General features: G+C 53.0%; 1 protein-coding gene across 1 annotated transcript in view; it reads right to left on the reverse strand.

Moving 5' to 3' along the window:
• Positions 1-2,144: 2,144 nt before the first annotated feature.
• LOC311121750 (protein Jade-1-like) overlaps positions 2,145-12,760 on the reverse strand; it is a gene marked incomplete at both ends in the record, with an annotated part of 78,317 nt that continues 67,701 nt past the window's right edge. The window contains one exon of the mRNA XM_084196202.1: positions 2,145-2,654. Coding sequence (XP_084052328.1) covers positions 2,145-2,654 — 510 coding nt within the window. The remainder of the gene's footprint in view (positions 2,655-12,760) is intronic.

A 12,760-nucleotide genomic window follows, 5' to 3' on the forward strand; every position in this document is an offset into this window, starting at 1 on the left:
TCCAGCGTGATCAGCTAGCTAAACGTCAGTATCCAGCGTGATCAGCTAGCTAAACGTCAGTATCCAGCGTGATCAGCTAGCTAAACGTCAGTATCCAGCGTGATCAGCTTGGTGGTTGCATAGTAACCGTGTGATCAGCTTGGTGGTTGCATAGTAACCGTGTCACCATCCTGAATTCTAAACCAATTTGTGAATTCCATTTGAGCCAGCTTGAATTTGGCCTTAATTTTAAGTGCCAGTGGTAACAGGGCTTGATTGGCTGTCCTCTGTTCCACTGAGTCTCTCCACCCTATCCTGCCTACTGGTGGGTCAGGGTCCGTATGGTGGGTTAGAGTCAGTATGGTGGGTTAGAGTCAGGGTCAGTATGGTGGGTTAGAGTCAGGGTCAGTATGGTGGGTTAGAGTCAGGGTCCGTATGGTGGGTTAGAGTCAGGGTCCGTATGGTGGGTTAGAGTCAGGGTCAGTATGGTGGGTTAGAGTCAGGGTCCGTATGGTGGGTTAGAGTCAGGGTCCGTATGGTGGGTTAGAGTCAGGGTCAGTATGGTGGGTTAGAGTCAGGGTCAGTATGGTGGGTTAGAGTCAGGGTCCGTATGGTGGGTTAGAGTCAGGGTCCGTATGGTGGGTTAGAGTCAGGGTCCGTATGGTGGGTTAGAGTCAGGGTCCGTATGGTGGGTTAGAGTCAGGGTCAGTATGGTGGGTTAGAGTCAGGGTCAGTATGGTGGGTTAGAGTCAGGGTCCGTATGGTGGGTTAGAGTCAGGGTCCGTATGGTGGGTTAGAGTCAGGGTCCGTATGGTGGGTTAGAGTCAGTATGGTGGGTTAGAGTCAGGGTCCGTATGGTGGGTTAGAGTCAGGGTCCGTATGGTGGGTTAGAGTCAGGGTCCGTATGGTGGGTTAGAGTCAGGGTCCGTATGGTGGGTTAGAGTCAGGGTCCGTATGGTGGGTTAGAGTCAGGGTCCGTATGGTTGGTTAGAGTCAGGGTCAGTATGGTGGGTTAGAGTCAGTATGGTGGGTTAGAGTCAGGGTCCGTATGGTTGGTTAGAGTCAGGGTCAGTATGGTGGGTTAGAGTCAGGGTCCGTATGGTGGGTTAGAGTCAGGGTCCGTATGGTGGGTTAGAGTCAGTATGGTGGGTTAGAGTCAGGGTCAGTATGGTGGGTTAGAGTCAGGGTCCGTATGGTGGGTTAGAGTCAGGGTCCGTATGGTGGGTTAGAGTCAGGGTCCGTATGGTGGGTTAGAGTCAGTATGGTGGGTTAGAGTCAGGGTCCGTATGGTGGGTTAGAGTCAGGGTCCGTATGGTGGGTTAGAGTCAGGGTCCGTATGGTGGGTTAGAGTCAGTATGGTGGGTTAGAGTCAGGGTCCGTATGGTGGGTTAGAGTCAGGGTCCGTATGGTGGGTTAGAGTCAGTATGGTGGGTTAGAGTCAGGGTCCGTATGGTGGGTTAGAGTCAGGGTCCGTATGGTGGGTTAGAGTCAGGGTCCGTATGGTGGGTTAGAGTCAGGGTCCGTATGGTGGGTTAGAGTCAGTATGGTGGGTTAGAGTCAGGGTCCGTATGGTGGGTTAGAGTCAGGGTCAGTATGGTGGGTTAGAGTCAGGGTCAGTATGGTGGGTTAGTGTCAGGGTCAGTATGGTGGGTTAGAGTCAGGGTCCGTATGGTGGGTTAGAGTCAGGGTCAGTATGGTGGGTTAGAGTCAGGGTCCGTATGGTGGGTCAGAGTCAGGGTCAGTATGGTGGGTTAGAGTCAGTATGGTGGGTTAGAGTCAGTATGGTGGGTTAGAGTCAGGGTCAGTATGGTGGGTTAGAGTCAGTATGGTGGGTTAGAGTCAGTATGGTGGGTTAGAGTCAGGGTCAGTATGGTGGGTTAGAGTCAGGGTCAGTATGGTGGGTCTGTCTGCCTGGTTCTGAGGAGTACAGTAGTTCTGTCTAGTAGAACCATTTTTCTATACTTGTCTGTCTAGGTCATATCACACCTCTCTCATATTGCTGTGATGTTTCTCCCAGTCACTACATTAGTCAGGCACACAGGCAGCAGCTGCACTATGGATTTATTTCAAAGGTTAGAGAGATACCTGCTGGTATCGGGGCGGGTTAGGGGTTAGAGTCATTCCCCTCTCTGGTGGCTCCTGATGCCCTCTGCAGCTGGAGACAATCAGCCAATAGCCAGCGACCGCTGCCTGGGTGTGGCTGGCCTGGGAGGCGTGGCCTGTGTAGGCGCGGCACCCTGACCCCCCAGGAGGACGTCATCTCTCCTCGCCAGACTCTCCTCCTCCTTCTGGGGGGTCAGCAATGGCTGGCTGTGATTGGCTCGGCATTTCAGCTTCCAGTACCGATATATGAAGTGGACTGTCTCCTGGTTCAGCTGCAGGGCCTGGGACACCTCCTTTACGTCAACTAACTGGTAGAACGCCTCCTCCAGCTGCTGTAGTTTGATGTGACGGAGGTTCACCTCCTCCTGTCCGCTGCTCAGGGCCTCCACTGGGTTTGGGACTTCATCTCCTCTGACTCTCCCTCCCTTCCTCCCCTCTCCTCCCACCAGACCAGAGTGTTTGGGGCAGAAGGACTTGAACTTGACCTGCTCTTTGATGGTGGTGTTCCTCTCCAGACTGCTCTGTAAGGCACAGCTCACATGGAACGCTGTCCGACAGCTTTTAATTGAACACTGAGGGAACAGAGACCAGAGATATTTTTTATATATTTATTTTATTCCACCTTTATTTAACCAGGTAAGCCAGTTGAGAACAAGTTCTCATTTACAACTGCGACCTGGCCAAGATAAAGCAAAGCAGTGCGATAAAAACAACGGAGTTACATACGGGGTAAACAAAACAAAGTCAAAAATACAACAGAAAATATATATACAGTGTGTGCAAATGTAGCAAGTTATGGAGGTAAGGCAATAAATAGGCTATAGTGCAAAATAATTACAATTAGTATTAACACTGGAGTGATAGAGATACTCTAACGGCAAGAGATTATGTGCAAATAGAGATACTGGGGTGCAAATGAGCAAAAATAAATAACAATATGGGGATGAGGTAGTTGGGTGGGCTAATTTCAGATGGGCTGTGTACAGGTGCAGTGATCGGTAAGGTGCTCTGACAACTGATGCTTAAAGTTAGTGAGGGAGATAAGTGTCTCCAGCTTCAGAGATGTTTGCAATTCGTTCCAGTCATTGGCAGCAGAGAACTGGAAGGAATGGCGGCCAAAGGAGGTGTTGGCTTTGGGGATGACCAGTGAGATATACCTGCTGGAGCGCAGACTACGGGTGGGTGCTGCTATGGTGACCAATGAGCTAAGATAAGGCTGGGATTTGCCTAGCAGTGATTTATAGATGACCTGGAGCCAGTGGGTTTGGCGACAAATATGTAGTGAGGACCAGCCAACAAGAGCGTACAGGTCACAGTGGTGGGTAGTGTATGGGGCTTTGGAGACAAAACGGATGGCACTGTGATAGACTACATCCAATTTGCTGAGTAGAGTGTTGGAGGCTATTTTGTAAATGACATCGCCGAAGTCAAGGATCGGTAGGATAGTCAGTTTTACGAGGGCATGTTTGGCAGCATGAGTGAAGGAGGCTTTGTTGCGAAATAGGAAGCCGATTCTAGATTTAACTTTGGATTGGAGATGCTTAATGTGAGTCTGGAAGGAGAGTTTACAGTCTAACCAGACACCTAGGTATTTGTAGTTGTCCACATACTCTAGGTCAGACCCGTCGAGAGTGGTGATTCTAGTCGGGTGGGCGGGTGCCAGCAGCGTTCGATTGAAGAGCATGCATTTAGTTTTACTAGTGTTTAAGAGCAGTTGGAGGCTACGGAAGGAGTGTTGTATGGCATTGAAGCTCGTTTGGAGGTTTGTTAACACAGTGTCCAATGAAGGGCCAGATGTATACAAAATGGTGTCGTCCGCATAGAGGTGGATCTGAGAATCACCAGCAGCAAGAACGACATCATTGATATACACAGAGAATGGAGTCGGCCCAAGAATTGAACCCTGTGGCACCCCAATAGAGACTGCCAGAGGTCCAGACAACAGGCCCTCCGATTTGACACATTGAACTCTATCTGAGAAGTAGTTGGTGAACCAGGCGAGGCAGTCATTTGAGAAACCAAGGCTATTTAGTCTGCCAATAAGAATGCGGTGATTGACACAGTCAAAAGCCTTGGCCAGGTCGATGAAGACGGCTGCACAGTACTGTCTATTATCGATCGCGGTTATTATATCGTTTAGGACCTTGAGCGTGGTTGAGGTGCACCCATGACCAGCGTGGCTCAAGGTCCTAAATTGCGCAGGTCTCGCAGGTAACTAACAAAGTTACTGAACAGATAGAAAACTGATAGAGAAAGGACTGCTAATGTAACAAAAATCCACACAGAGTTATTAAAGCCTTCTCCATGCAGTAGCTCCATAGCGTACCTGTATACAGGCTCCAGTCGGGTTAGGGTTAGGGTCTGTACCTGTATACAGGCTCCGGTCGGGTTAGGGTTAGGGTCTGTACCTGTATACAGGCTCCAGTCGGGTTAGGGTTAGGGTCTGTACCTGTATACAGGCTCCAGTCGGGTTAGGGTTAGGGTCTGTACCTGTATACAGGCTCCGGTCGGGTTAGGGTTAGGGTCTGTACCTGTATACAGGCTCCGGTCGGGTTAGGGTTAGGGTCTGTACCTGTATACAGGCTCCAGTCGGGTTAGGGTTAGGGTTAGGGTCTGTACCTGTATGCAGGCTCCAGTCGGGTTAGGGTTAGGGTCTGTACCTGTATACAGGCTCCAGTCGGGTTAGGGTTAGGGTCTGTACCTGTATACAGGCTCCGGTCGGGTTAGGGTTAGGGTCTGTACCTGTATACAGGCTCCAGTTGGGTTAGGGTTAGGGTTAGGGTCTGTACCTGTATACAGGCTCCGGTCGGGTTAGGGTTAGGGTCTGTACCTGTATACAGGCTCCAGTCGGGTTAGGGTCTGTACCTGTATACAGGCTCCAGTCGGGTTAGGGTTAGGGTCTGTACCTGTATACAGGCTCCAGTCGGGTTAGGGTTAGGGTTTGTACCTGTATACAGGCTCCGGTCGGGTTAGGGTTAGGGTCTGTACCTGTATACAGGCTCCAGTTGGGTTAGGGTTAGGGTTAGGGTCTGTACCTGTATACAGGCTCCGGTCGGGTTAGGGTTAGGGTCTGTACCTGTATACAGGCTCCAGTCGGGTTAGGGTCTGTACCTGTATACAGGCTCCAGTAGGGTTAGGGTCTGTACCTGTATACAGGCTCCGGTCGGGTTAGGGTTAGGGTCTGTACCTGTATGCAGGCTCCAGTCGGGTTAGGGTTAGGGTTAGGGTCTGTACCTGTATACAGGCTCCGGTCGGGTTAGGGTTAGGGTCTGTACCTGTATACAGGCTCCAGTCGGGTTAGGGTTAGGGTCTGTACCTGTATACAGCCTCCAGTCGGGTTAGGGTTAGGGTTAGGGTCTGTACCTGTATACAGGCTCCAGTCGGGTTAGGGTTAGGGTTAGGGTTAGGGTCTGTACCTGTATGCAGGCTCCAGTCGGGTTAGGGTTAGGGTTAGGGTCTGTACCTGTATACAGGCTCCGGTCGGGTTAGGGTTAGGGTCTGTACCTGTATGCAGGCTCCAGTCGGGTTAGGGTTAGGGTTAGGGTCTGTACCTGTATACAGGCTCCGGTCGGGTTAGGGTTAGGGTTAGGGTCTGTACCTGTATACAGGCTCCAGTCGGGTTAGGGTTAGGGTCTGTACCTGTATACAGCCTCCAGTCGGGTTAGGGTTAGGGTCTGTACCTGTATACAGGCTCCAGTCGGGTTAGGGTTAGGGTCTGTACCTGTATACAGGCTCCGGTCGGGTTAGGGTTAGGGTCTGTACCTGTATACAGGCTCCGGTCGGGTTAGGGTTAGGGTTAGGGTCTGTACCTGTATACAGGCTCCGGTCGGGTTAGGGTTAGGGTCTGTACCTGTATACAGGCTCCAGTCGGGTTAGGGTCTGTACCTGTATACAGGCTCCAGTCGGGTTAGGGTTAGGGTCTGTACCTGTATGCAGGCTCCAGTCGGGTTAGGGTTAGGGTTAGGGTCTGTACCTGTATGCAGGCTCCGGTCGGGTTAGGGTCTGTACCTGTATACAGGCTCCGGTCGGGTTAGGGTTAGGGTTAGGGTCTGTACCTGTATGCAGGCTCCAGTCGGGTTAGGGTTAGGGTCTGTACCTGTATACAGGCTCCAGTCGGGTTAGGGTTAGGGTCTGTACCTGTATACAGGCTCCAGTCGGGTTAGGGTCTGTACCTGTATGCAGGCTCCAGTCGGGTTAGGGTTAGGGTCTGTACCTGTATACAGGCTCCGGTCGGGTTAGGGTTAGGGTTAGGGTCTGTACCTGTATACAGGCTCCAGTCGGGTTAGGGTTAGGGTCTGTACCTGTATACAGGCTCCAGTTGGGTTAGGGTTAGGGTCTGTACCTGTATCCAGGCTCCGGTCGGGTTAGGGTTAGGGTTAGGGTCTGTACCTGTATACAGGCTCCAGTTGGGTTAGGGTTAGGGTCTGTACCTGTATACAGGCTCCAGTCGGGTTAGGGTCTGTACCTGTATACAGGCTCCAGTCGGGTTAGGGTTAGGGTTAGGGTCTGTACCTGTATACAGGCTCCAGTCGGGTTAGGGTTAGGGTCTGTACCTGTATGCAGGCTCCAGTCGGGTTAGGGTTAGGGTTAGGGTCTGTACCTGTATGCAGGCTCCGGTCGGGTTAGGGTTAGGGTCTGTACCTGTATACAGGCTCCGGTCGGGTTAGGGTTAGGGTTAGGGTCTGTACCTGTATACAGGCTCCGGTCGGGTTAGGGTTAGGGTTAGGGTTAGGGTCTGTACCTGTATGCAGGCTCCAGTCGGGTTAGGGTTAGGGTCTGTACCTGTATACAGGCTCCGGTCGGGTTAGGGTTAGGGTTAGGGTCTGTACCTGTATACAGGCTCCAGTCGGGTTAGGGTTAGGGTCTGTACCTGTATACAGGCTCCAGTTGGGTTAGGGTTAGGGTCTGTACCTGTATACAGGCTCCGGTCGGGTTAGGGTTAGGGTCTGTACCTGTATACAGGCTCCGGTCGGGTTAGGGTTAGGGTCTGTACCTGTATACAGGCTCCGGTCGGGTTAGGGTTAGGGTCTGTACCTGTATACAGGCTCCGGTCGGGTTAGGGTTAGGGTCTGTACCTGTATACAGGCTCCAGTCGGGTTAGGGTTAGGGTCTGTACCTGTATACAGGCTCCGGTCGGGTTAGGGTCTGTACCTGTATACAGGCTCCAGTCGGGTTAGGGTTAGGGTTAGGGTCTGTACCTGTATACAGGCTCCAGTCGGGTTAGGGTCTGTACCTGTATACAGGCTCCGGTCGGGGTAGGGTTAGGGTCTGTACCTGTATACAGGCTCCAGTCGGGTTAGGGTTAGGGTTAGGGTCTGTACCTGTATACAGGCTCCAGTCGGGTTAGGGTTAGGGTTAGGGTCTTTACCTGTATGCAGGCTCCAGTCGGGTTAGGGTCTGTACCTGTATACAGGCTCCAGTCGGGTTAGGGTTAGGGTTAGGGTCTGTACCTGTATACAGGCTCAAGTCGGGTTAGGGTTAGGGTCTGTACCTGTATGCAGGCTCCAGTCGGGTTAGGGTCTGTACCTGTATACAGGCTCCGGTCGGGGTAGGGTTAGGGTCTGTACCTGTATACAGGCTCCAGTGGGGTTAGGGTTAGGGTTAGGGTCTGTACCTGTATGCAGGCTCCAGTCGGGTTAGGGTTAGGGTTAGGGTCTGTACCTGTATGCAGGCTCCAGTCGGGTTAGGGTCTGTACCTGTATACAGGCTCCAGTCGGGTTAGGGTTAGGGTCTGTACCTGTATACAGGCTCCGGTCGGGTTAGGGTTAGGGTTAGGGTCTGTACCTGTATACAGGCTCCAGTCGGGTTAGGGTTAGGGTCTGTACCTGTATGCAGGCTCCGGTCGGGTTAGGGTTAGGGTCTGTACCTGTATACAGGCTCCAGTCGGGTTAGGGTTAGGGTCTGTACCTGTATACAGGCTCCAGTCGGGTTAGGGTTAGGGTTAGGGCCTGTACCTGTATACAGGCTCCAGTCGGGTTAGGGTTAGGGTCTGTACCTGTATACAGGCTCCAGTCGGGTTAGGGTTAGGGTCTGTACCTGTATACAGGCTCCAGTCGGGTTAGGGTTAGGGTCTGTACCTGTATGCAGGCTCCGGTCGGGTTAGGGTTAGGGTTAGGGCCTGTACCTGTATACAGGCTCCAGTCGGGTTAGGGTTAGGGTCTGTACCTGTATACAGGCTCCAGTCGGGTTAGGGTTAGGGTCTGTACCTGTATGCAGGCTCCGGTCGGGTTAGGGTTAGGGTTAGGGTCTGTACCTGTATACAGGCTCCAGTCGGGTTAGGGTTAGGGTCTGTACCTGTATACAGGCTCCGGTCGGGTTAGGGTTAGGGTCTGTACCTGTATACAGGCTCCAGTCGGGTTAGGGTTAGGGTCTGTACCTGTATACAGGCTCCAGTCGGGTTAGGGTTAGGGTCTGTACCTGTAAGCAGGCTCCAGTCGGGTTAGGGTTAGGGTCTGTACCTGTATACAGGCTCCGGTCGGGTTAGGGTTAGGGTCTGTACCTGTATGCAGGCTCCGGTCGGGTTAGGGTTAGGGTTAGGGTCTGCACCTGTATACAGGCTCCAGTCGGGTTAGGGTTAGGGTTAGGGTCTGTACCTGTATACAGGCTCCGGTCGGGTTAGGGTTAGGGTCTGTACCTGTATACAGGCTCCGGTCGGGTTAGGGTTAGGGTTAGGGTCTGTACCTGTATGCAGGCTCCGGTCGGGTTAGGGTTAGGGTTAGGGTCTGTACCTGTATGCAGGCTCCGGTCGGGTTAGGGTTAGGGTTAGGGTCTGTACCTGTATACAGGCTCCAGTTGGGTTAGGGTCTGTACCTGTATGCAGGCTCCGGTCGGGTTAGGGTTAGGGTCTGTACCTGTATACAGGCTCCAGTTGGGTTAGGGTTAGGGTCTGTACCTGTATGCAGGCTCCGGTCGGGTTAGGGTTAGGGTCTGTACCTGTATACAGGCTCCAGTCGGGTTAGGGTTAGGGTTAGGGTCTGTACCTGTATACAGGCTCCAGTCGGGTTAGGGTCTGTACCTGTATACAGGCTCCGGTCGGGTTAGGGTTAGGGTTAGGGTCTGTACCTGTATACAGGCTCCAGTCGGGTTAGGGTCTGTACCTGTATACAGGCTCCGGTCGGGTTAGGGTTAGGGTCTGTACCTGTATACAGGCTCCGGTCGGGTTAGGGTTAGGGTCTGTACCTGTATACAGGCTCCAGTCGGGTTAGGGTTAGGGTCTGTACCTGTATACAGGCTCCAGTCGGGTTAGGGTTAGGGTCTGTACCTGTATACAGGCTCCGGTCGGGTTAGGGTCTGTACCTGTATACAGGCTCCGGTCGGGTTAGGGTTAGGGTCTGTACCTGTATGCAGGCTCCGGTTAGGGTTAGGGTTAGGGTCTGTACCTGTATACAGGCTCCGGTTAGGGTTAGGGTCTGTACCTGTATACAGGCTCCAGTCGGGTTAGGGTCTGTACCTGTATACAGGCTCCGGTTAGGGTTAGGGTTAGGGTCTGTACCTGTATGCAGGCTCCGGTCGGGTTAGGGTTAGGGTCTGTACCTGTATACAGGCTCCAGTCGGGTTAGGGTCTGTACCTGTATACAGGCTCCGGTCGGGTTAGGGTTAGGGTCTGTACCTGTATACAGGCTCCAGTCGGGTTAGGGTCTGTACCTGTATACAGGCTCCGGTCGGGTTAGGGTTAGGGTTAGGGTCTGTACCTGTATACAGGCTCCAGTCGGGTTAGGGTCTGTACCTGTATACAGGCTCCGGTCGGGTTAGGGTTAGGGTCTGTACCTGTATACAGGCTCCGGTCGGGTTAGGGTTAGGGTCTGTACCTGTATACAGGCTCCAGTCGGGTTAGGGTTAGGGTCTGTACCTGTATACAGGCTCCAGTCGGGTTAGGGTTAGGGTCTGTACCTGTATACAGGCTCCGGTCGGGTTAGGGTTAGGGTCTGTACCTGTATACAGGCTCCGGTCGGGTTAGGGTTAGGGTCTGTACCTGTATGCAGGCTCCGGTTAGGGTTAGGGTTAGGGTTAGGGTTAGGGTCTGTACCTGTATACAGGCTCCGGTTAGGGTTAGGGTCTGTACCTGTATACAGGCTCCAGTCGGGTTAGGGTTAGGGTTTGTACCTGTATACAGGCTCCAGTCGGGTTAGGGTTAGGGTCTGTACCTGTATGCAGGCTCCAGTCGGGTTAGGGTTAGGGTTAGGGTCTGTACCTGTATGCAGGCTCCAGTCGGGTTAGGGTTAGGGTTAGGGTCTGTACCTGTATACAGGCTCCAGTCGGGTTAGGGTTAGGGTCTGTACCTGTATACAGGCTCCAGTCGGGTTAGGGTTAGGGTTAGGGTCTGTACCTGTATGCAGGCTCCAGTCGGGTTAGGGTTAGGGTCTGTACCTGTATGCAGGCTCCAGTCGGGTTAGGGTTAGGGTCTGTACCTGTATGCAGGCTCCAGTCGGGTTAGGGTTAGGGTCTGTACCTGTATGCAGGCTCCGGTCGGGTTAGGGTTAGGGTCTGTACCTGTATGCAGGCTCCGGTCGGGTTAGGGTTAGGGTTAGGGTTTGTACCTGTATGCAGGCTCCGGTCGGGTTAGGGTTAGGGTTAGGGTTAGGGTCTGTACCTGTATACAGGCTCCAGTCGGGTTAGGGTTAGGGTCTGTACCTGTATACAGGCTCCGGTCGGGTTAGGGTTAGGGTCTGTACCTGTATACAGGTTCCGGTCGGGTTAGGGTTAGGGTCTGTACCTGTATGCAGGCTCCGGTTAGGGTTAGGGTTAGGGTTAGGGTCTGTACCTGTATACAGGCTCCGGTTAGGGTTAGGGTTAGGGTCTGTACCTGTATACAGGCTCCAGTCGGGTTAGGGTCTGTACCTGTATACAGGCTCCGGTTAGGGTTAGGGTTAGGGTTAGGGTCTGTACCTGTATACAGGCTCCAGTCGGGTTAGGGTTAGGGTCTGTACCTGTATACAGGCTCCAGTTGGGTTAGGGTTAGGGTCTGTACCTGTATGCAGGCTCCCGTCGGGTTAGGGTTAGGGTCTGTACCTGTATACAGGCTCCAGTCGGGTTAGGGTCTGTACCTGTATACAGGCTCCGGTCGGGTTAGGGTTAGGTTCTGTACCTGTATACAGGCTCCAGTCGGGTTAGGGTCTGTACCTGTATACAGGCTCCGGTCGGGTTAGGGTTAGGGTCTGTACCTGTATACAGGCTCCAGTTGGGTTAGGGTTAGGGTCTGTACCTGTATACAGGCTCCGGTCGGGTTAGGGTTAGGGTCTGTACCTGTATACAGGTTCCGGTCGGGTTAGGGTTAGGGTCTGTACCTGTATGCAGGCTCCGGTTAGGGTTAGGGTTAGGGTTAGGGTTAGGGTCTGTACCTGTATACAGGCTCCGGTTAGGGTTAGGGTTAGGGTCTGTACCTGTATACAGGCTCCAGTCGGGTTAGGGTTAGGGTCTGTACCTGTATACAGCCTCCAGTCGGGTTAGGGTTAGGGTCTGTACCTGTATACAGGCTCCGGTTAGGGTTAGGGTTAGGGTCTGTACCTGTATACAGGCTCCGGTCGGGTTAGGGTTAGGGTCTGTACCTGTATACAGGCTCCAGTCGGGTTAGGGTTAGGGTCTGTACCTGTATACAGGCTCCAGTCGGGTTAGGGTTAGGGTCTGTACCTGTATACAGGCTCCGGTCGGGTTAGGGTTAGGGTCTGTACCTGTATACAGGCTCCGGTCGGGTTAGGGTTAGGGTCTGTACCTGTATGCAGGCTCCGGTTAGGGTTAGGGTTAGGGTTAGGGTCTGTACCTGTATACAGGCTCCGGTTAGGGTTAGGGTTAGGGTCTGTACCTGTATGCAGGCTCCAGTCGGGTTAGGGTTAGGGTTAGGGTCTGTACCTGTATGCAGGCTCCAGTCGGGTTAGGGTTAGGGTCTGTACCTGTATACAGGCTCCAGTCGGGTTAGGGTTAGGGTCTGTACCTGTATACAGGCTCCAGTCGGGTTAGGGTTAGGGTTAGGGTCTGTACCTGTATGCAGGCTCCAGTCGGGTTAGGGTTAGGGTCTGTACCTGTATGCAGGCTCCAGTCGGGTTAGGGTTAGGGTGAGGGTCTGTACCTGTATGCAGGCTCCAGTCGGGTTAGGGTTAGGGTCTGTACCTGTATGCAGGCTCCGGTCGGGTTAGGGTTAGGGTTAGGGTTAGGGTCTGTACCTGTATGCAGGCTCCGGTCGGGTTAGGGTTAGGGTTAGGGTCTGTACCTGTATGCAGGCTCCGGTCGGGTTAGGGTTAGGGTCTGTACCTGTATACAGGCTCCGGTTAGGGTTAGGGTCTGTACCTGTATACAGGCTCCGGTTAGGGTTAGGGTTAGGGTCTGTACCTGTATACAGGCTCCAGTCGGGTTAGGGTTAGGGTTAGGGTTAGGGTCTGTACCTGTATACAGGCTCCAGTCGGGTTAGGGTTAGGGTTAGGGTCTGTACCTGTATACAGGCTCCGGTTAGGGTTAGGGTTAGGGTCTGTACCTGTATACAGGCTCCAGTCGGGTTAGGGTTAGGGTCTGTACCTGTATGCAGGCTCCGGTCGGGTTAGGGTTAGGGTTAGGGTCTGTACCTGTATACAGGCTCCGGTCGGGTTAGGGTTAGGGTCTGTACCTGTATACAGGCTCCAGTCTGGTTAGGGTTAGGGTTAGGGTTAGGGTCTGTACCTGTATACAGGCTCCAGTTGGGTTAGGGTTA

The sequence above is a fragment of the Coregonus lavaretus genome (assembly GCF_964263955.1).
Source record: "Coregonus lavaretus genome assembly, contig: HAP1_SCAFFOLD_308, whole genome shotgun sequence".
Lineage (NCBI taxonomy): Eukaryota > Metazoa > Chordata > Actinopteri > Salmoniformes > Salmonidae > Coregonus > Coregonus lavaretus.